General features: G+C 36.7%; 4 protein-coding genes across 8 annotated transcripts; 1 reads left to right on the forward strand and 3 right to left on the reverse strand.

Moving 5' to 3' along the window:
* Window positions 1-1,620: 1,620 nt before the first annotated feature.
* On the forward strand, window positions 1,621-6,564 carry LOC126594537 (uncharacterized). Of its 3 annotated transcripts, XM_050260892.1 has the most exons (5): window positions 1,621-3,845; window positions 4,077-4,413; window positions 4,515-4,700; window positions 4,882-5,082; window positions 6,436-6,564. In XM_050260892.1, exons 2-5 carry the CDS (start codon window positions 4,183-4,185, stop codon window positions 6,562-6,564), a joined length of 747 nt encoding a protein of 248 aa, XP_050116849.1. In that variant the 5' UTR covers window positions 1,621-3,845; window positions 4,077-4,182. The 3 variants fall into 3 exon arrangements, with proteins under 3 accessions (XP_050116849.1, XP_050116850.1, XP_050116852.1); XM_050260893.1 differs by having other exon boundaries at window positions 1,621-4,347; XM_050260895.1 differs by having other exon boundaries at window positions 1,621-4,413; window positions 4,882-4,994; window positions 6,436-6,523.
* Window positions 6,565-6,670: 106 nt separating this feature from the next.
* On the reverse strand, window positions 6,671-8,391 carry LOC126594538 (reticulon-like protein B12). The gene is made up of 4 exons (XM_050260896.1): window positions 8,205-8,391; window positions 7,696-7,876; window positions 7,240-7,451; window positions 6,671-7,136 (listed from the first exon to the last, which is right to left on the reverse strand). The coding sequence occupies exons 1-4, from the start codon at window positions 8,269-8,271 to the stop codon at window positions 6,967-6,969; spliced, it is 630 nt and encodes a 209-aa protein (XP_050116853.1). The 5' UTR covers window positions 8,272-8,391; the 3' UTR covers window positions 6,671-6,966.
* A 647-nt stretch (window positions 8,392-9,038) lies between these two features.
* On the reverse strand, window positions 9,039-12,513 carry LOC126593939 (ataxin-3 homolog). 3 transcript variants are annotated; one of them, XM_050260113.1, is made up of 3 exons: window positions 12,129-12,274; window positions 10,747-10,870; window positions 9,039-10,154 (listed from the first exon to the last, which is right to left on the reverse strand). In XM_050260113.1, the coding sequence occupies exons 2-3, from the start codon at window positions 10,804-10,806 to the stop codon at window positions 9,258-9,260; spliced, it is 957 nt and encodes a 318-aa protein (XP_050116070.1). In that variant the 5' UTR covers window positions 10,807-10,870; window positions 12,129-12,274; the 3' UTR covers window positions 9,039-9,257. The 3 variants fall into 3 exon arrangements, with proteins under 3 accessions (XP_050116070.1, XP_050116069.1, XP_050116067.1); XM_050260112.1 differs by lacking the exon at window positions 10,747-10,870 and having other exon boundaries at window positions 9,039-10,037; window positions 12,129-12,513; XM_050260110.1 differs by lacking the exon at window positions 10,747-10,870 and having other exon boundaries at window positions 12,129-12,512.
* A 1,900-nt stretch (window positions 12,514-14,413) lies between these two features.
* Window positions 14,414-19,014, reverse strand: LOC126592895 (OVARIAN TUMOR DOMAIN-containing deubiquitinating enzyme 3-like). The gene is made up of 7 exons (XM_050258698.1): window positions 18,778-19,014; window positions 18,591-18,678; window positions 15,950-16,013; window positions 15,667-15,772; window positions 15,488-15,542; window positions 15,065-15,118; window positions 14,414-14,766 (listed from the first exon to the last, which is right to left on the reverse strand). The coding sequence occupies exons 1-7, from the start codon at window positions 18,936-18,938 to the stop codon at window positions 14,623-14,625; spliced, it is 672 nt and encodes a 223-aa protein (XP_050114655.1). The 5' UTR covers window positions 18,939-19,014; the 3' UTR covers window positions 14,414-14,622.
* Window positions 19,015-19,405: the final 391 nt, after the last annotated feature.

Below are 19,405 nucleotides of genomic sequence, written 5' to 3' on the forward strand. Positions count from 1 at the left end.
TCATTTTTTAATTATGATTGAGAGTTTAAAAATAATAAATTTCGTATTCAATTTCATTGTTCTTTTACATTATGTTTAGACGAGGGAAATGAACTTGAAATTTGAGTAAAAATTGAAATTTATAAATTTACATGCATAAATTCTCTTGTTTTGGATTCATATATATATAAGTTTAGAATTTATGCGTGAAAAAAAAAAGAAAAAAAAAGAGGAATTTGGGGCCTCAAATTCCCAACTTTAAATTTCCTGTAAATAGGTGTTATTTTCCGATTCCTATGATTGAGAATTTAAAGATAAAAAATTTCGTATTCAATTTCATTGTTCTTTTAGGTTAACCAAACAAGAAAATTCACAAATTCTAGAAAATAAAATATCGTTATTTCAATTTTCATCATTTTAAAATTCCTTAGTAATCTTAAATTTCTTCACCCAAACATTAGGTTAATCAAACAAGAAAATTTGCAAAGTCTAGAAATAAAATTTCGTCATTTTAATTTCCGTCATTTAAAAATTCATTCGTAATATTAAATTTCTTCGTCCAAACATAGTCCTAGGATTTTCTGGAAATCGTTGATTTCGTTTAGGGTTTTGTGGAATTCGTTGATTGTGGTAGTGCCTGGAAGGTGTTTGATGATATGCCTCGCAGATTTTGCAATGCCATCCCGTTTAGCTGTAAGCCTTACCTGAGCAATCTTGTGAGAGTGTAGTTACGATATATTGTTGCAAATGTTGGTTGCAGGAAAGGATTATCTCTAGAACCTCCGACCACCGCCTTCAGGAGTCTCTACGATGGAGCGCAAGCGTGAGTTCCGGGCATCTACAAGTCCTAAAGCTGAAGGAACTTCTTCTGAAAGTGGAATAGACAGATTTAGTGTTCTTCCGGAGGAAGTTGCTCATTGTATTCTTTCCTTACTCAATTTCAAGGACCTCACTCGGGTGGGTGCTCTGTCCAAAAGATGCAGACAATTTCATCTCTCAGTTCCGGTGGTGGATTTTGGTACAGTTTGGTGGACAGATGAAAAAAAAAAATGGATTTAGCGACGCTGATGATTTCTTTTGATAGATACTTGCATTTTCGTGGTCATAACAGGCTGCAGCAAGTCTGCATCGGCTTGGGGTTCTATGCAAGCGATGAAGCGAAGAAAGGTTCTGATGATCATTCTCGAGTAGTACTCAAGTGGATTCGTAATGCCATAAGGTGTAATGTTGAAGAGCTTGACGTCCATTTCTCACAGCTTGCAACTAATAAGCTTTCGTTGCCATCTTTCGTCTTCCATTCTCAATCTTTGCGCTCTCTATCGGTGTCCTTGGGTATGTTCGATTCAGAGACGGTTGAAGCAACGTCTCTATCATTTTCTAGTAATCTCCGTTACTTATCATTGCGTTATGTTAACACAGTAGGTGAGGGAGGGTGTTTTCAAATGGATCTCATGTTGCTGCAAATGCATCAAGGAGTTACGTCATTGTTCTATCAAAGGTATGCAAAATATCTTCATTGAAAGTTCGTCTTTGGAATCCTTTTCTTTTTTCAATGATGGTGACGTCCATCTTAATATATCTGGTGAGAAACTTGAAAATCCAGATACGGCATGTGAGGCTGCAGCTAACTGACCAGGTATTTATGAAGGCCCCCTGCTAAACATGAATTATTTTTGGTAGAATTGTCAATTTACAAGGACTTTCCCCCCGATTTTGTAGAGCAAAGGCTGAGGCACCATAAGGCCAGCATGAGATCAAATCTTCCGCACGCAAAATGGGTGTGGTCTCTCTGTGGTCCCAATAAGTATCTGACACATATTAAATTCATGACAGCAAAATTAAGAAAAGTTAAGATATTGAATACGTATCAGACATTTATTGAGGCCACATAGAGGATTTGGTCTTGGACAGCATAAGCTTAGGCCTACCTCACTCTTTCAGCCTTTCCAAATAATGTAGCATTATACTCTGTTTATAAACTTAGTATTATATTTGGTTTAGTTTACACAAAATTCTTAAATTCTATTCATGAATAGTTAAAATAAGAGGTATCTTTTTATTTTCAATCCCAACGGTACTCATTCTAAAACTAAATTTAACATCCTATGTTATCAACAAATCAATATTCTTTACATTCCCAAAAGAATAATAAACTCTTAGCTTTTCCTCTTCCCCTTCCTAAAATTTCATATATTTTGTCCTCCAAATTCCCAACCACAACAAAATTGAAGTTTGTAAATGTCTCTGTTCTCTTTAACATTTTACTAAATTTTTATAATTTCATATATTTTGTTCTCCAAATTCCCTATCCATTCTTCTCTTTTCTGTTTTTTTTTTTTTCCGAAAATTTCCAATCTATTTCTATATTAACTTGGGGTGATGGTAGAGAGACCATCTGCTTAGCCATATTTTGAGACCACATGATAATATAACGGTTAATAGTTGGATTACTCCTTTAAATAACTAAAAAAGGAATCCAATCATCAACTGCTCAATCATGTGGTCTCCATGGTCTAAAAACATGGTCTCCCTAGCATTTTTCATTGACTTGATATTGGAAGGTTAATTTCTCTTAATCCTCTTTAGTTTTTTTTATTAATTACTCTCTATATTGACTTGATATTGCAAGGTTCATTTCAACATGGAAAAAAAAGCATTTAGTGCCTCAAAATTTTTAATTAGCTCACAACTCCAATTAGACCTGTAAACGGGTCGGGTTTATTGGGTTTGGGTCGGGTTCAACCCGACCTGTTAACAATTATTATTAATTTTTTTTTTGTATAAAGTTTATTTTTTGTTATTAAGACTTTACTAAAATATCCTCAACTAACGGGTGCTAACTGGTGTTAATGGGTCCTAAGGGGTTTAACGAGTTGACTCAAAGTGACCCGTTATTTAACGGGTTGTTAACGGGTTCACCCGTTAGCGACCCGACACGTTAAGCATCCACCCAAATACAAATATTAACGGGTTGGGTCGGATCGGGTTAACAGGTTGGGTCCAAAATGCCAGGCCTAACTCCAATCATGTATTATTTTGTCTTGTAAATCCTATCTATTTATTTTACTTTTTTTAATATTTATGTGCGGCCCCTCCTCACATAAAATTCTGGCTCCACCATTGTCTTGAGGGTCAACTACCTTAGGGATGAGAGGCACCATCTTGTAATTAAGTGACTTTTATTTATAATAATTATGATGGGCTTTTCTTGTCAGACTAGTAATACATGCTATAATTATAAAGGATTTGATTTTCAAATCCTATTAGGATTCCTACTTTTAGTTTACACAATCACATTGATAAATAAATACTAACTACAACAAATATTACTTTAGTATAGAATATGGTTTGTAATTAAAAAATAATAATTTAGGTGGGAGTGCCGTGTATCTCAAGGTAGTACTAGTCTAGGGTTTAGGGAGTGCCTATGAGAAGCACCGCAATGTGAAAACAAATTTTGCAAAAAGCGGGACCTGGTTACCGAAGAAGAACTCTTTCAGCCACCACCACCTGTAAGTGTTTTTTTGTTCTTTCATAAAATTCGGATATAAACTTGGATTTCTGTCTAATTGTACACTTTTCTTTTTGAAAATCTGTTAGTCTTGTTGATTTCGAATAGGGCTTTCTGAAATTAGTTGATTGTGATGATTTAATTAGGTATTCATATCTCGCAAGGGCCTCCTGTTTAGCGCCTTTGCGACAGTCGTGTGTGTAGTTATGATAAATTGTTCCAAAAGTTGGTGGCAGGAAAAGGAATGTCTCTAGCAGCTCCGACCACAGCCTTCAACAGTCACTATGACGGGGCACAAGCATAAGGTCCCGGCATCTGCAAGTTGTCAAGCTCAAAGAGCTTCTTATAAACTGGGGTAAATAGATTTAGTAATCTTCCAGTTGATGTTGCTCATCATATCCTTTCCTTCCTCGATTTCAATGACATAACTCGAGTAGGTGCAGTGTCCAGAAAATGCAGACTATTCTATTTATCAGCTCCTGTAGTGGACGTTTGTCCAAGTTGGAGTATAACCAACCAGTATCATACGAGGCTATTGAGTTCTTTAGATAGATACTTGATTTATTGTGGTGATAATCGGATGCAGTGCTTGCGCATTAGCTGGAGATTCTGTACACCCCATACTTATTGTGATCAATTTTGTGATGATCAATTTCGAGTACTCACGTGGATTCAGAATGCAGTGAGGTGTAATGTTGAAGAGCTTAATCTTCATTTTGAGAACGTTGTGCCTCCGTTGCCATCTTGCATCTTTCGTGCTCAATCTTTGCGCTCCCTATCAGTGGACTTGGATCGGGAGATTTTTAATGCGCCGTCTCTATTCCTTTTTCGATCCTCGGAGCAATAAGTTTGACAAGGTATTTGGGATTCTTAGCAGTATATGCTCGGCAAAAGTTCTTACTATAAATAAGAACACCATTGAGGTATAGTCGGTTAGAATTTGTTTAAGCAATTTGCTAATGTAATTTAGAAGCATTTTAGGTTCTGGTCCACTTTCTAAGAATTTTTCTTGAATAACTTACAGGCTCTGTCCAAGGAAGGTTCCGCGCGAGCGCCGATATTTGATAATATGCGTAACTTGAGCATACATTGTGAAAACTTGAATGATGACCTTGTTCCTGGAATGGTCTCTCTTCTTCGGGTAATGCCTAATCTGAATATTTTGTACGTAAAGACTTCCCCTAGACCGTTCCTGTTCACTCCCAAAACAGTAAGTTCGAGTCCGTGTTGCCTATTGATTTTCGTTTCAGGCACACGACGCACATATTTTCCTTGTGGTAATTTCTATAGTCATTTGGTTACTTATCGCCAGCAGATAAGTTTTGCAAGTTATATTTTTGGTAGTTTTAAATTAATTCGCTTTATTCTTGTTGCCTCTTGTATATTTTCAGTCAACTGGCTTTGGTTTGGACTACTGGAAAATGCAAAACCTTGCTTTCGTAGATCAGCTTAAGGAGGTAACCATAGAGCATTCCCATGGGTCAAATGAAATCGAGTTTGCAAGGTATATCCTCGAGCACGCTCAAAATTTGAAGAAAATGATCATTGCTCTTTATAACGAAGATGCGCAATCACAAGTTGTTGCGGAAATGGTGAGTAGAAGCAAGACGATTCCCACTGCCATAGTTTGCACCAGTGTTCTAAAAGTCCCCGTCTAGCGCCGCCCATGCGCTAGGTAGCTGGTGATGAGTCGATATTATACTATATATTTTACCCTAATTTTAGTTATAATTTATTACTTATTTTGGTAGAATTATGATACTTTGTTATATATTTCCAATGTAGAACATTCGACTTCGTCTTGAGCAAAAAGTAACCAAACGGATGAATTTTGGAGTGATTCCAATTGGAGGATGTTTGTGAGTCTTTCAAGATGATTGTGTCAAAATTCCATATTTTTCTTTGACTGGGCAATGAAATAAAGGCCCAGCGTGCAACTTTTCCAGATTGACGTTTTTTGACATTTTAGGTATTTTGGAGGTTAAGATGTCATATTTTGAGGAAGATTCCTTCTGAGAATTTGTAGGGGATGTCTCCAGCTTTCAAAAGAGACCTTTTGGGACCAAAATCAGAGTTGATTTGGTTAGTCAAAAGTGTGACTTTATGAGAAGTTCGAATTCTAGTTCAATTCTAGTTCAAATAGGAAACCTAGAATTCAAACTTCTCAGAAAGTCACACTTTTGACTAACCAAATCAACTCCGATTTGGTCCCAAAAGGTCTTTTTTGAAAGATGGAGGCGTCCCCTACAAATTCTCAGAAGGAATCTTCCTCAAAATATGACATCTTAACCTCCAAAATACCCAAAATGTCTAGAAACGTCCATCTGGGAAAGTTGCGCGCTGGGCCTTTATTTCATTGCCATAGTCAAACGGCTCAGTAGAAAAATATGGAATTTTGACATAATCATCTTGAAAGACTCACGAACATTCTCCAATTGGAATCACTCCAAAATTCATCCATTTGGTTACTTTTTGCTTCAGAAGAAATCAAATGTCCTACATTAGAAATATATAACAAAGTATCATAATTCTACCAAAATAACTAATAAATTATAACTAAGATTAAGGTAAAATATATAGTATAATATTGACTCATCAGCTGACCACCATCACAATTAATCAATAGGAGTTTAAAAGATAAGAAAAAGTGCCTAGACCTGCATAAGCATCCGCCTAGGTCGCGACTTTCACTTAGACAAAAAATTGATAATTTTTATTTTACATTTTATTTTTTCAATAAATTGTAGGAGACTTAGATACGTAGATGAACACTCATTATACCCTTGCTCCCCATGCTTTCAAAATGTTCTAGTACTTTATAATTCATGTCATTCTATTTTACAATTTATGTAACATAATACAATTATGTATTTTATTTAAGTATAAGTAGACATTTATTTATATGTTATATAACAAATTTAACTAAAACTAAAACAAATGCCTAGGTCCTGCCAAGATGCATAGTCGCTAGACCTCTGCCCATCAGCCGAATAGCGCCTTTTAGAACCATTGGTTTGCACTGTGGCATCCGGACTGACTCTTACACAACCTCAGATTCCGATTCGAAGGCATAATATTGGAGCAGGCAAAGGGTTTTCTCGCATCTAAAAGGAAGTCTTTGAGAGAGAAATTTATGTATGCCCTTAATAATTTTTACCAGTCGAAATGAAACTCAGAAAATATGTAAGACTCAACTTCTGGTATAAACTCAGCAGCATTTGATTACAAAAACTCATGGTACTTTGACAGGACATTTCTGCAATATCTCTCAAACACCACCTCCTTGCAACTTCACTCAAACCTACATTGTCTTGCAAGGAACAAAATGATAAATCTGGGGAAGGAAAGAAAAAGGGGTATATATAATTTCGAAAAGAAAAAAAAGATTCAACCACACTCAGACGCCTCGCCTTAGCACTCTCGTGACCTTAACCCGAAAGGAAATTCAAAAAAGGTTTTAAATGAGAGAAGACAAATCAACTTAGTTTCTTCTTCTCCAAATCCTCGTGTTGAAATCTGTTTACATACTCATAATCTAGTTTAACGTACAACTGCAGCAATTTCAGGTACCCCATCATGACATATTTGTCCACGTAATCTTCACACCTCTCGTAGAGCGCTGGAACTGTTAGAACGACCGCAAGACCTGCCACACAAGGGAAACAAAAACATAAATCAACTGAATAGGTTTACAACATGTGAATCTGGTGACGTCTTCGATCCAAATGGAAATGAAACTTTAAACTTACAGGTGTAGCTCAAGGTAAGAAAATCAGTCCAGCCACCAACAAGGTAAATCACCAAGAGGGATGCAGCTACTTTGAAGAACGACCTTGAGTCCTTTCCCAGAGAAATGTTTTGGAAAGCCGAGAGCAAAACGTTGACATGAATGCGGATGAAAGATCCCATTTCGTTTACCATTTCTTCTGATAAATGCAATTTAGGCAGGGGAGGAGTTGGTCTGTTCACAAAGTAGAGAGTGGCAAGATTGTAGCACATTTTGTATGTTGACACATAAACATATGCTATTTATTCCAAAATTTAAGAAAGTGTTCGGATAAAATCAGCAAAACATGAAACATCTCGAGGGAAAAAAATGCTACATACCAGGATGTTATGTGTTTTTCTTGTAACGAAATAATCAACTGATTTAACCACATAAATTGTTACAATTCAGGAAAAGAAGCAACGGTTTTTTCGTTTACCGGTTAAGAATGGCGGCGGATTTAGCCCAGAGAAAGAGAGTGGTCATGAGGAGGAGGAGAACACTTGAGCCAAGTGACAGCAGAGTGTAACCAGACTTCTCAAACACCACCCAAACAGTTAAAGTTACTAGGAGTATCCCCAAAGTCACATTTTTCTGCCTCCACAGAATCACATCTGCAACTGTAAAAACCACAAAAATCACATCTCAACCAGATCAAGAATTTGTTAGGAATTATAGATCAAATGTAAATTGTCCCGCATTGGAAGGATGATTGTCATCTCTCTCTAAACTTCACCGAGATCTTTTGTGATAAACCCCACACACCTGAATGAACAATGCATCCTTACTGGATACAGTATAACACCATAAATCAAAGTGAAATTCAACTTACATTCATAAAGTTTATACTAAACTTTGAGAACTTCAAGATACTGAATAACAATTTTAATTACTACTTCAATCACAATTTTAATCAAAATAGTGGTGTGATGAACAAATCTGACTTACCAAGACCTCCTCCAAGGATCTCATGAAGTGTTCTTTGCCTGTTGAACAACCTTTCAGATGAAGTCATATCCAAAATTTAAAGCCTGGAATTCCAGTTCAGATCCAAGACACAAATAAAGGTGTTGGCTTTGAGTTTTCAGAGGATCCTTAGTAAAAGAGAAGTAATGGGTTCCACGTATGTCATTTATGTTTGTAAATATGTTATGTATGTGTATATACGGATGAATGTTAAAAGGTGCGAGTGGTGGTGGTCAGAGAGTCATAGGCTTCCAGCTGAAAAGCGTCTTCTCATGGCTTTTTCGAGTCGGGATCTGCTGTTCCCGAATCCCCTCTGATCATCCTCTACCCGCTCTCTTCTGTTGACAAGTGTCCTATGACATCACAGCAGGTTAACAACGTTAACTTCTGTATCTATCTACTCGATGTTGATCGGCGGTGGGTGGATGGGTGAGGTGAGATTTGGGTGGGAAGAATTTTGAACAGCCGAGAGGCGATGAGGATCAGATGGGGTTTTTCAAGTTCTTTTATTTTTTTCTTATGCAATTTTTATAATATCGGTTGTTAAAACAAAAACGTAGTTGGCCTGTCCTTAATTCGTGCATACAACCAACGATATATTCTCCTCTTCCTATATCTCTAGTCTCGAGCAGTGACGATACATTCCCCTCTTCCTAGGTCTCCAGTCACCTGAAGAGCAGTGTAGAAAGAGAGGAATGTATCACTCGAGAACAGCCAAGAATCTACCCTTCAAAAACTACCCCCAACAGAAGAAACTAGACCTTTGAGAAAATGTGACAGAAACTAATCCCTAATGTCTTGAGCCTATAAGAAGCATTTACAAAATGAAAGATACGTAATCCAATGGAAAAAAACTGGGAGGTTATTTTTTCAAGTTTATACAAATTGAGTTGACGAAAGTATAACAGAGTTGTATATGCGGCAAAGTGCGATGACTTTGCGCCAAGGATTGTAAGTCAACTGTGTAACCTGACATAGATCAATGATCCTCAACCGGTAAACAAAAAATCTAAGAAAACGTATACTTTTCTTTTCTCAATCAATTTTCTCTTGGCTGCCTGCACTTTCGTTCTGAGGGTTGCCAGTACTGATCTGAGGGTTGCCGCTAATGTTCTGAGGGTTTCCGATGCTGTTCTGAGGATTGTCAGTGCTGTCTTGAAGGTCGGTGTTGTTCTGAGGGTTGTCGTTGCTGTCCTGAGGGTTTCCAATGCTGTTCTGAGGATTGTCAGTGATGTCTTTAAGGTTTCTGGTGTTGTTCTGAGGGTTGTCGTTGCTGTCCTGAGGGTTTCCAATGCTGTTCTGAGGATTGTCAGTGATGTCTTGAAGGTTTCTGGTGTTGTTCTGAGGGTTGTCGATGCTGTCCTGAGGGTTTCTGCTGCTGATCTGTGGGTTTCTGGCTTGAGCACGGGCAATGGAGGGAGTAGAATCCAAAAGACTGGCAGCTATAGCAGCTTTCAAGTCCTCATCTTCCATTTCTGAAAGCAAATCTGCTTCCTCATTTGATAGAACTTGTGCCGAAGATTGTGGATTCGAATCTGTTCCCTGAGCTTCAGCATTTGTGGAGTTGCAGGATTTAGTTATCCTCTCAGCATCTTCAGGTGAAAGCCACTGCCCATAACCATTAGAAGCTTCAGAGGATGAGATGGGACACTCTTTTGGGAAGTTTCCTCTCACCAGGAAAATGCTCCAACCAGAGCCTTTTAGTGTGTCCAGATAGGCCGAAAGGTAAAACTTTGAGAGGTGCAATGGTGCCGCATAAAGACTGTCGAAATTATACCACTCTCTACTCACTTTCCGGATACAAAACCAATGGTCCTGCAAATGACAGATAAATGCATTTTCAAGCTCAGGATCAATCTGGGCGGGCTCAGCGACAGGAGAATCAAGGGGGATGACCTGCAGATCCCAAACCTCTAAAGCCTTTTGTAGGACCTGCAAATGAAAACTTCAACGGTTTGCAAATTGTGGAAATGCTACAATCTCTTGTGGAGCAAAAGTCATGGTCGAAAATAATGAAACTGCAATCTGATGTTACATCAAAGCTTAAAAGTGAATTAATTAAAAAAGAACCAACTACATACTTGTTTATATTTTATAACCACTAACTGAGTTATTTGGCAGCAAAACAAGATAAGGAAATTCAGTACAAAGCTAAATTACTAATATATCAACTCACTCTGGAATCACACCCAGCAAAATAAGATGCTACAGAACTAAAAATATTTCCAAATTTGGTAATTACAATTTTGCAAATGAGGAAATCCAAAGGAAAATCTAGTTCAACGTAATAATAAATAAAACAGTACAGATAAAAGAACCTAATTTTATAGCTCATTTTGCATTTCCATCGTCATAACATCCACAAGATTTATCGTCAATTAGGGTAACCACAATCTGCTCAGACTGGAGGAAGTTGTACTCTCCATGGGTGTATCAAAACTTGTTAAAGCGTAATCATGAAGTCCAAAGCATCACTTACTTGCTTGCATTGATGAAATAAACTAACATGAAAACAAAAAGATACCCCTGGAGGAAGCACATTTTCCACCAGAGATTCGTGACTGGGAGACACGGTAAAGGCCATGGCAAAGCAAAGTGTAGGTAGTATTGGTACTCTTAAATTCTTCGTGCAAAGTGAAATAATAAATCTGAAAAGCAAAGAATAATGAATAATTCAGTTTGACTCACCAAAGCATCGTAATGACATCACCTTCACCATTAATACACAACTACGCTCGCAAATTCTTCTATCGCTCATTTAAAACATCCCATATGTATACAAATACATTTTACACACACACACAAACACACACATACATAGGGAAATAATCAAGTGTGAATCCCTTCATCCAAGTTAGTCTTACTAAAATACTGGTGCGTATTAGCATAAGAGAAATGTTAAGGGGACTCTCTCAAAGGTGGGACTCTATGGACTTTCTGCCACCTTATGTTTTTGGCACAATGTTTTATAATGTTGGCCGGGGAATGACATTAAATTGTGAGGTGGCAGAGAATCCATAGAGAATCCACTTTTGAGAGAGTTCCCTTAGCATTTCTCTTTAGCATAATACAGAGTCATCGTTGCCTCTCAAACATAGATAGTTAATACCACCAAATATGACAAACTTAGACATAGATAGTTAATACCATGAAAAATGACAAACTTAGATATTCTAATCCACAAAACATGTGGCCACACACACACACATAAAAGCAAACAACTAATCATACTAATCAATGATCGGATGCTTTGGTACACGTGACCACACGCACACACATGGAAGCCAATAACTAATCAGAGTAATCAATGATCAAGTCCCATGGTACTGCTACTCAACTGTTACTATCATCTCTAGTGAGAAACAAGCACGTGACAAGCTTTGCTTGATCAACGATTGATCAAGGCATACATCCCACGGAAAGCCATGCCAAGACCAACCTCAACTAAAATGGTGCCAGTTAACATGAAATTCCAGAATTTCTTGCACTCAAAGAATAAAATTACCACACCACTACTCTTATAATTATCTAAAGGTTCAAGGAGCACCTAATCAATCTCAAGACAAGAAAACCCAAATGGAAAGCATCATGTTCTGCAAAACACCGAGTCCCATTCGTGAACTATTAACAAACAGAGAATCATATAACGAAAGACTTTTTTTTTTTCCTCCAACTAGCTCAAATGTTAAATTCCAAAACCCAATAACGAAATGCAATAAGGATTCATATATCACTGAATCAGGACGATAAAATCACAGACTAACTCCGTAAAAAGGTCCTAATTATACATATTTAAGTTATAGTGAAAAATGAAAACAATATCGATACTTCCAAACAGAAAAATCGAAACTTTGCTTAACTAAGGGAGAAAGAATCGAAATTTGGGGATTGGAATTGGGACCTGACCTGAATACTGAAATCGCCGTCCAAGGAGACGTTATGTGACTCCTCGGAGAGGAAATCACCGGCGTGGAAGCCGCCCTCGACGAGCATCATCTGCCGCTCCTTCCGATCGAGATCGGAGGCGAGCGCCGCCAAATCGAATTCAGAGAAGAAGGGACCCTGCAGCACCGTGTTCACGCAATGCACCGCGCAGAGCTTCGACTCTTGTACCTCGTGGTACAACATCCCTCCGTTGCTCGCCCCTTCCATCTCAGGAAATAAAAAAAAATCCCCAAATTACAAAAGAAAAAAAAGAGAAAACCTAGATTCTGAGAATCTTTGCCTCTGAGGCGAATTGAGGAAAAATTGGATTGAATATTTGAGGGAGAAAGCTATAAAAGGAATGAAGAGCGACAAGAAAGATTCCAGTTTTGCATTTTTAGCTGTGACGAGGGCGTTTTGGTGAGGGTCCACGTGCATGACACGTGTAAAGACGCGCGAAGACAAGGTTCGTTTCTTCAAGTGAGCATCTCGTCAGATTCTTTTTGTGAGGATCCGGATCCTCCAATAACATTTATTCATCATATATTATACAGTTAGTTTTTGTTAGATATTATTTATATTCAATTTTCAATAAAATAATTTATAATAATTTCTGACCGCACGATGTACGATAAATAAATATGATCAGAGAATCCTCAAAATTCTTACAAAAATGGTCCTGCACGGTCCTCTTGACGTTTCTTTCTGCTTTTTCAATTATTTATTTATTTTCTTACTCAAAGTGGGAAGCAAGAACTATCCAATCCAGTTCAATCTTAGAAGAGCACCCAAATATGTCAATCTCCACCTGTTCCTTTCTACTTTTGATTCAGTTAGATTCAATTAAAAGTCAGATAGTATTATTCACACATCTATTTTTATCTTTTACATTTTTTTGTTAATATTTTATCATTATATTCTTCAATTCATTAGACAAAAAATTAAGATATAATGTTTGGGAAGTAAAAATAAGTGTGTGAATAAAATTACTATAAAAGTGACAAAAAAAAGGTTTAATCTATTAAAACCCCACATATTATTGATTAAACATCACATATTTAATACACCTCACATTTATTTTTTCAATTAAAAATTATCTTAATACATCTCACTGACTTTCTCATAATATCCTTACACCCCATATTCTCATACACCTAATATTTTCCACATACATTCTACATTTTCTATACACCCCACATTCTTCAAATCTAATAATACTCATTTTCAATTTTTCTAAATTAAATTGACTTAGGATTAAAACCCTAACATTCTCTAAAAAGAGAAGTCTACAATCCGGTCTGTTGAGCTCGAGTTTCATTGGGTCATCACAGCAACTCTTCTTTTCTTTGTCTCTTAAGCCTTTTGCTAACAAAAAAGGATTTTTGCTAAAAATGGCAAGTAGGAGGAACCTAACAAAGCAAAAGTAAACCCCATAAGATGAATAAGAACGGAAAAAGGCATTGCTGGGTTGGCTTCCTATGAAATTGGGTAGCATGGAAAGCAAAAGCAGGCTTAAATAATCACCGATGTCGTTGAATAATTAAAACAATGACAAATATGAAATTTTACCTTATGTGCAGCTTCCGAAATATTGATATTGTGTTCCATTCGTTAATTTTTTTCTCAATCAACATGTTTATAGTTTCAATTTTAGGTTGGGGGGTTTCATAGGTTAATATTAAGGGAACTTTAACGAAAAGCACCCGGTACTGTTCACTTTAACGAAAAATCACATTTTTACACTAAAAAGTTAATCCTGGTACTATTCACTTTACCCTTTATTTTGTCCTTATCATTAAAACTCAAAGTTTTCAAACCCTTTTCATTAGTTTTCCTTAGTATTAATTGTTTTCTTTCTTATTCCTAATTTTTGTGTGAGTGCCATATAATTCAAAATTCAAGTCATATTATGCAAATCATATGAATTGGTATTTTACACTCACTGCATGTTGGTTAATTTTTTTATTTCATTTATTAAAATGAAGTACAAAATAAGCAAGTGCATTTAATAACTACTAAATTATATGTGTGTGTGTGTGTGTGTATTTATCTAATGTATGATGTACGTTTAAGCATTGTTGAAACCCCCCAACCTAAAAATGGTGTGGGGGTTGGTTTACCCATTTTCTTGGGCAAAAATGGGTTTCAACAGTTCCAACCGAATGCCAACCCAAACTTATTGGGTTAACCAACAAGTTGTAATTCAATTCAACCAACCTACCCGATACCCGCCGTACTATCTAAATAACATTGTGTATTGGCAGCTATTCTATAACAAGAACAAAGCTCTATCCCATTAAGTAGAGTCGGTATGATTGTATCAAAGAAAGAAAAACAAAGGCTAATAAAACAAAAAAAATACTTTCATTCTATTCAGTTCGAAATCTTTCTTGATACAGTTGAAGATGCAACAACAAATGCATCTCACTCTCTCTCTCTCTCTCTCTCTCTCTCTCTCTCTCTCTCTCTCTATCCATCATACAAGCAGATCATAATGGTTCCTGCCACTGTAGAGGAGCCTCACAACCTTTCTGGGCTTTTTGTTTCTAGAACCTTTTGTAAACTCGCTTCCATATTCTGCAATCGGAATGAAACCAGAACCCCGTCCACCATTTGTATGCTGCAAGTTATTTGAACCAACAGATCACAACTAAAACACTAAGTAAAGCACACTATATATCCGATTAGTTGAATAGAAAACGCGCTGCTAAAATACATATATAAAGCACATGCTAAGAAAATGTGCATTGCTAACGATCTTCACCCTTATAATAAATGAAGACGCTCCGTGCACAAATAGTTAGAGCAGTCGATGATTTGGAGCTTTTCATATGTCAGTTTTGAGTTATCTCCGAAGCTAAAATAGATAAGTTGGTTGGCATCAATAAAGATAATAGATTGTTAATGGAAAAATATACCTCATGCTCTGGTATGTAAACAGTGATTGGCTGCCCACACAACTTTGACAGCACCTGCAGTATTGAGGAGGGTGATCGGTCACACAAAACACGCAGAGAGAGAGAGAGAGAGAGAGAGAGAGAGAGAGAGAGAGAGAGAGAGAGAATTCAACACTCATATAAATCACTGCGAGAAACGAATTACAGCAACAAATATGAGAAATCGTAGCATTTGGTTTAAAACATCAACTACCACCATATGGATAATTTCCTATCGGGAACCAATAGTCTTTAGTTGAAGCCTAAATTACAATGATTAGTTACCTTAGGATACCAACTAAACAAAACTTGGTTGATATATATCTACAGCTGACAATCCAATGATATATACTATATACAGTGACAAAATGTTAGAAATGAAAGAGTCTGATCAAGAAAACTGACCAGCAGCTCAGACTCTCCTCCCCAGAAATCAGGTCTATTGATGCGCTGGCAGTAACTGCGGAAAGACATTTTCAAATATAGGGGATTAAGTTCCATTATAACGACATGCTAAAGCACCTGCCAGAACAACAAAACCTGATACAACTTCTTTAGTCACGAGGAGAAAGATAGAGGTCTACCGTTTTAAGGACTCGTCAACAGTGATTGCCACCAGAGCAGGTTCATACTTAAGGCGCTCTTCGTCATCTTCGCATATAACCTCTTTCACAGCCATCCGTAGCTCGTCTATGAATTCAGAGTAATTTACTCAGTCATACCCAATTGCCACCAAAAATCATAAGAAAAAACTCCAAATCAAAATTTAACGAAATTCGACAATTCCTTTCATGACTTCCATCAAATAAGCTCTAAATTCTTGAAATTCACATTGACATCGAGTTTACGTAGAAAATCAGCGTATACCTGCATCATCTTTCTCTTGCCTTGGGCTAAGAGGAACCCCTTTATTCAACGCCATTCCTTTCACCTGAATGGATTTTAAAACTTTGAGGGAAAGAGAGAGCTCAAAATTTTACTGGTTTTAGCGGACACGGGTTATGCCAGTTGGACATGACAGTGCGCCCGCCCACCTAAGTTTGAGTCCTTTCCAGTACATTAGAGTAGTCTAAGGGGTATAGTCAATTTGGATTTCAGAGAATTTTAATACACTTTTTTTTAAGTGACAGATTTCAATAGATTCTACAAGTCTATATAGATTTTGGTAGATTTATATGGATTTCTTAAGATTTGTGTAGACTTCTTTCATGAATTTTTGTCAAAGTTACAAGTGGCTAATACATTTCTTCCCAATTTATTCTTCCACCATTTCAAATTATAAGTTATACATCTCAACCCAGAATCTAAGTAACATCAAATTCATGTAAAAAATTGCCACAACATTACAAATATTATACAAAAAGCAATTAAAACCAACATGAACTTAAAAGAGGAGCAAAAAAACCCAACCGATTCGTCAGATACTTCTTTGAAGCATTTAATCAAACAACATGCGGGCCAACTTTGCATAACCCTAACTCACCAAACCAGCAAAGGGAATCCAAAAAACAATGTCTTTCCATTTTCTAAACCCTAAAAACCCAATATTTTTTCAATTGCATGCGTTTAACCCACCCAAAAATTGTTACAGTTTTGGTAAATTCAAATTTTTTCTACACCCCAAAAAATTCAAGTTTTCTCTCCTATTAAAGAAAAAGATTGTGTAAACAAAACAAACATATTCCAAAAGAATAATCAAAGTAGAAACGATGAAGAAAGAGTGAACTGAAAAATCAAGAGTGGAAGAACATGCCCAGGTTGTGAATATATGCAACCTTCCTCCTCTAAAAAGACTTTCAGAAAAAATACATCCCAAAATGAACTCTGCAGAAAACAAACTCTAATTCGACAAAAGATTGGTCTGCAAATAGAAGAAAGAAGGAAAAGGCAAACCTAGTTGTGTCTCTGGTGGAAGGCAGTACCACGAAAAGAAATGGTAATGGTTGGATTCTTGATGGCATTTGGTATTTATACCACCATCCTCAAATCCATCAAAATCCCTCTCCCATTAAAATCCTAGCAAATCTTTGGTATTCTCGCTACCTCTAGAATTGTGTGGACCTTTTTAAAATCCTAATCGACTACCCTTATAAGGGTGTAGTAGTTCATAGGATTTTAATAGGGTTTAAAATCTAGGGATAGTCAATCATGATTTTGAAAGAGGATTTTAAAGAATACATCCAAATCTAAGGGTAGTCGATTAGGATTTTAAAAAAGTCCACACAATTCTTGGGGTAGTGAGAATACCAAAGATTTGTTAGGATTTTAATGGGGGAGGGATTTTGATGGATTTGAGGATGGTGGTATAAATACCAACTGCCATCAAGAATCCAACAATTACCCCTCTGATTTCTTTTCGTGGTACTGTCTCCCACCAGAGACAACTGGGTTTTCCTTCTCCTCAATATTTCATCGAATTAGGGTTTTTTTTTCTTCAGAGTTCATTTTGGAATGTATTTTTTCTCAAAGTCTTTTTAGGGGAGGAAGGTTGTGTATATTCACAACCTGGGCGTGTTCTTACCCTCTTGATTTTTTAGTTCACTCTTTCTTCACCATTTCTACTTTGATTATTCTTTTGGAATATGTTTGTTTTGTTTACCAAGGCAATCATTTTCTTTAATAGGAGAGAAAACTTGAATTGTTTGGGGTGTAGAAAAAATTTGAATTTACCAAAACTGTAACAATTTCTGGATGGGTTAGACACATGCAATTGAAAAAATATTGGGTTTTTCGTTTGGATTTGATTCAATTCGTGAATTTGCACATTATGTTTGTTTTTGTTTGATTAGAAAATGGAAAGACATTGTTTTTGGGGAATTCTCTTTGCTGGTTTGGTGAGTTAGGGTTACAGAAATTTGGCCTGCAGGTTGTTTGATTAAATGCTTCAAAGAAGTATATGACAAATCAACTGGGTTTTTTTGCTCTTGTCTAATGAAGTTCATGTTGGTTTTAATTGCTTTTGTATAATATTTGTAATGTTGTGGCAATTTTTTACATGAATTTGATATGAATTTGATGTTGCTTAGATTTTGGGTTGATATGTATAACTTATAATTTGAAATGGTGGAAGAACAAATTGGGAAGAAATGTATTAGCCACTTGTAACTTTGATAAAAATTTATGAAAGAAGTCTACACAGATCTTAAGAAATCCATACAAATCTATAATATAATTCCATATAAATCTACCAAAATCTGTATAGACTTGTAGAATCTATTAAAATCCTTTGAAATCTGTCACTTAAAAAAAGTCTATTAAAATCCTCTGAAATCCAAGTTCACTGCACCCTTTAGATTTGGATGTATTCTTTAAAATCCTCTTAAATCCTAATTTGATTACACCATGATTTCAAACTCTTTTAAAATTCTCTTTCAAAATCATGATTGACTATCCCTAGATTTTAAACTCTATTAAAATCCTACGAAATCCTAATTTGACTACACCCTCGTTAATAAAAAAAATTACTTTTACTGGTTGTAAGTCTGAAATGTAAAAAATCTCAAAATACCAGAGCACGAAATAGACAGCGCCCGTCGCCGGTAACTTTCTGAACCGAAAAGCGTTCAACTTTCTTCATCGCCGACGATCCTCTGCCTCTGTAAAAGCAAAAAGGTACGAATAAGGGGCTTGATCCTTATGAAATTAAACGAAAATTATAAAACGGTGAAATGATGAAAAATAGAGCGGGAAATTACAGTGGCGGTCCGATTCTAGCGAAGAACCTGTGGCTGTGGTCCCCGAACGCCGCCGTTTGGTGCGACGGAGAATTGGAAGTTGAGATTGAAAGCACGGGGGAGGAGGCGAGCTCGAACCGAGCAGTTCCATTCCTCAACTGCTCGAGAACTGACTCCGCCATGGAAAAAGCTGCTCGGGCAGACGACCGTGGATAGAATGTGAAGGCTGAGACCGGATAAAGCAAATGCGTGGGGTTTGAAACGGCGTTGTTAGATGGCGAGACGGCCGTTCGTTCGGTAGTTTGGGCCTAGGCTTTTGAATTTTTCTACGCGAGGGTAGCCCAGTCCCGCCTATAAACAGACTGGGCCTGGGCTTTTAAATTGTTTTCCGAATTCAAATATTCTGTACTCATTTTGTGTGCGGTTTTTATTATTAATTGACATGTATTATGTTTATAAAACTGAGTGAAGGAGGATTTAACACGTGTCAATCAATGATAGATACTAGGAAAACCACACACAAAATAAGTGCAAAATTTTTTATATCTTGTTCTCCTCCTCATATTTCTCTCCAATTATTACTAGTATATACATGCACCTCGTTGTTCATCTAATTATGCGCTTTTATTTTAAGATCACCTTTACAAAA

Source organism: Malus sylvestris, chromosome 12 (genome assembly GCF_916048215.2).
Source record: "Malus sylvestris chromosome 12, drMalSylv7.2, whole genome shotgun sequence".
In the NCBI taxonomy this organism is placed as follows: Eukaryota; Viridiplantae; Streptophyta; class Magnoliopsida; order Rosales; family Rosaceae; genus Malus; species Malus sylvestris.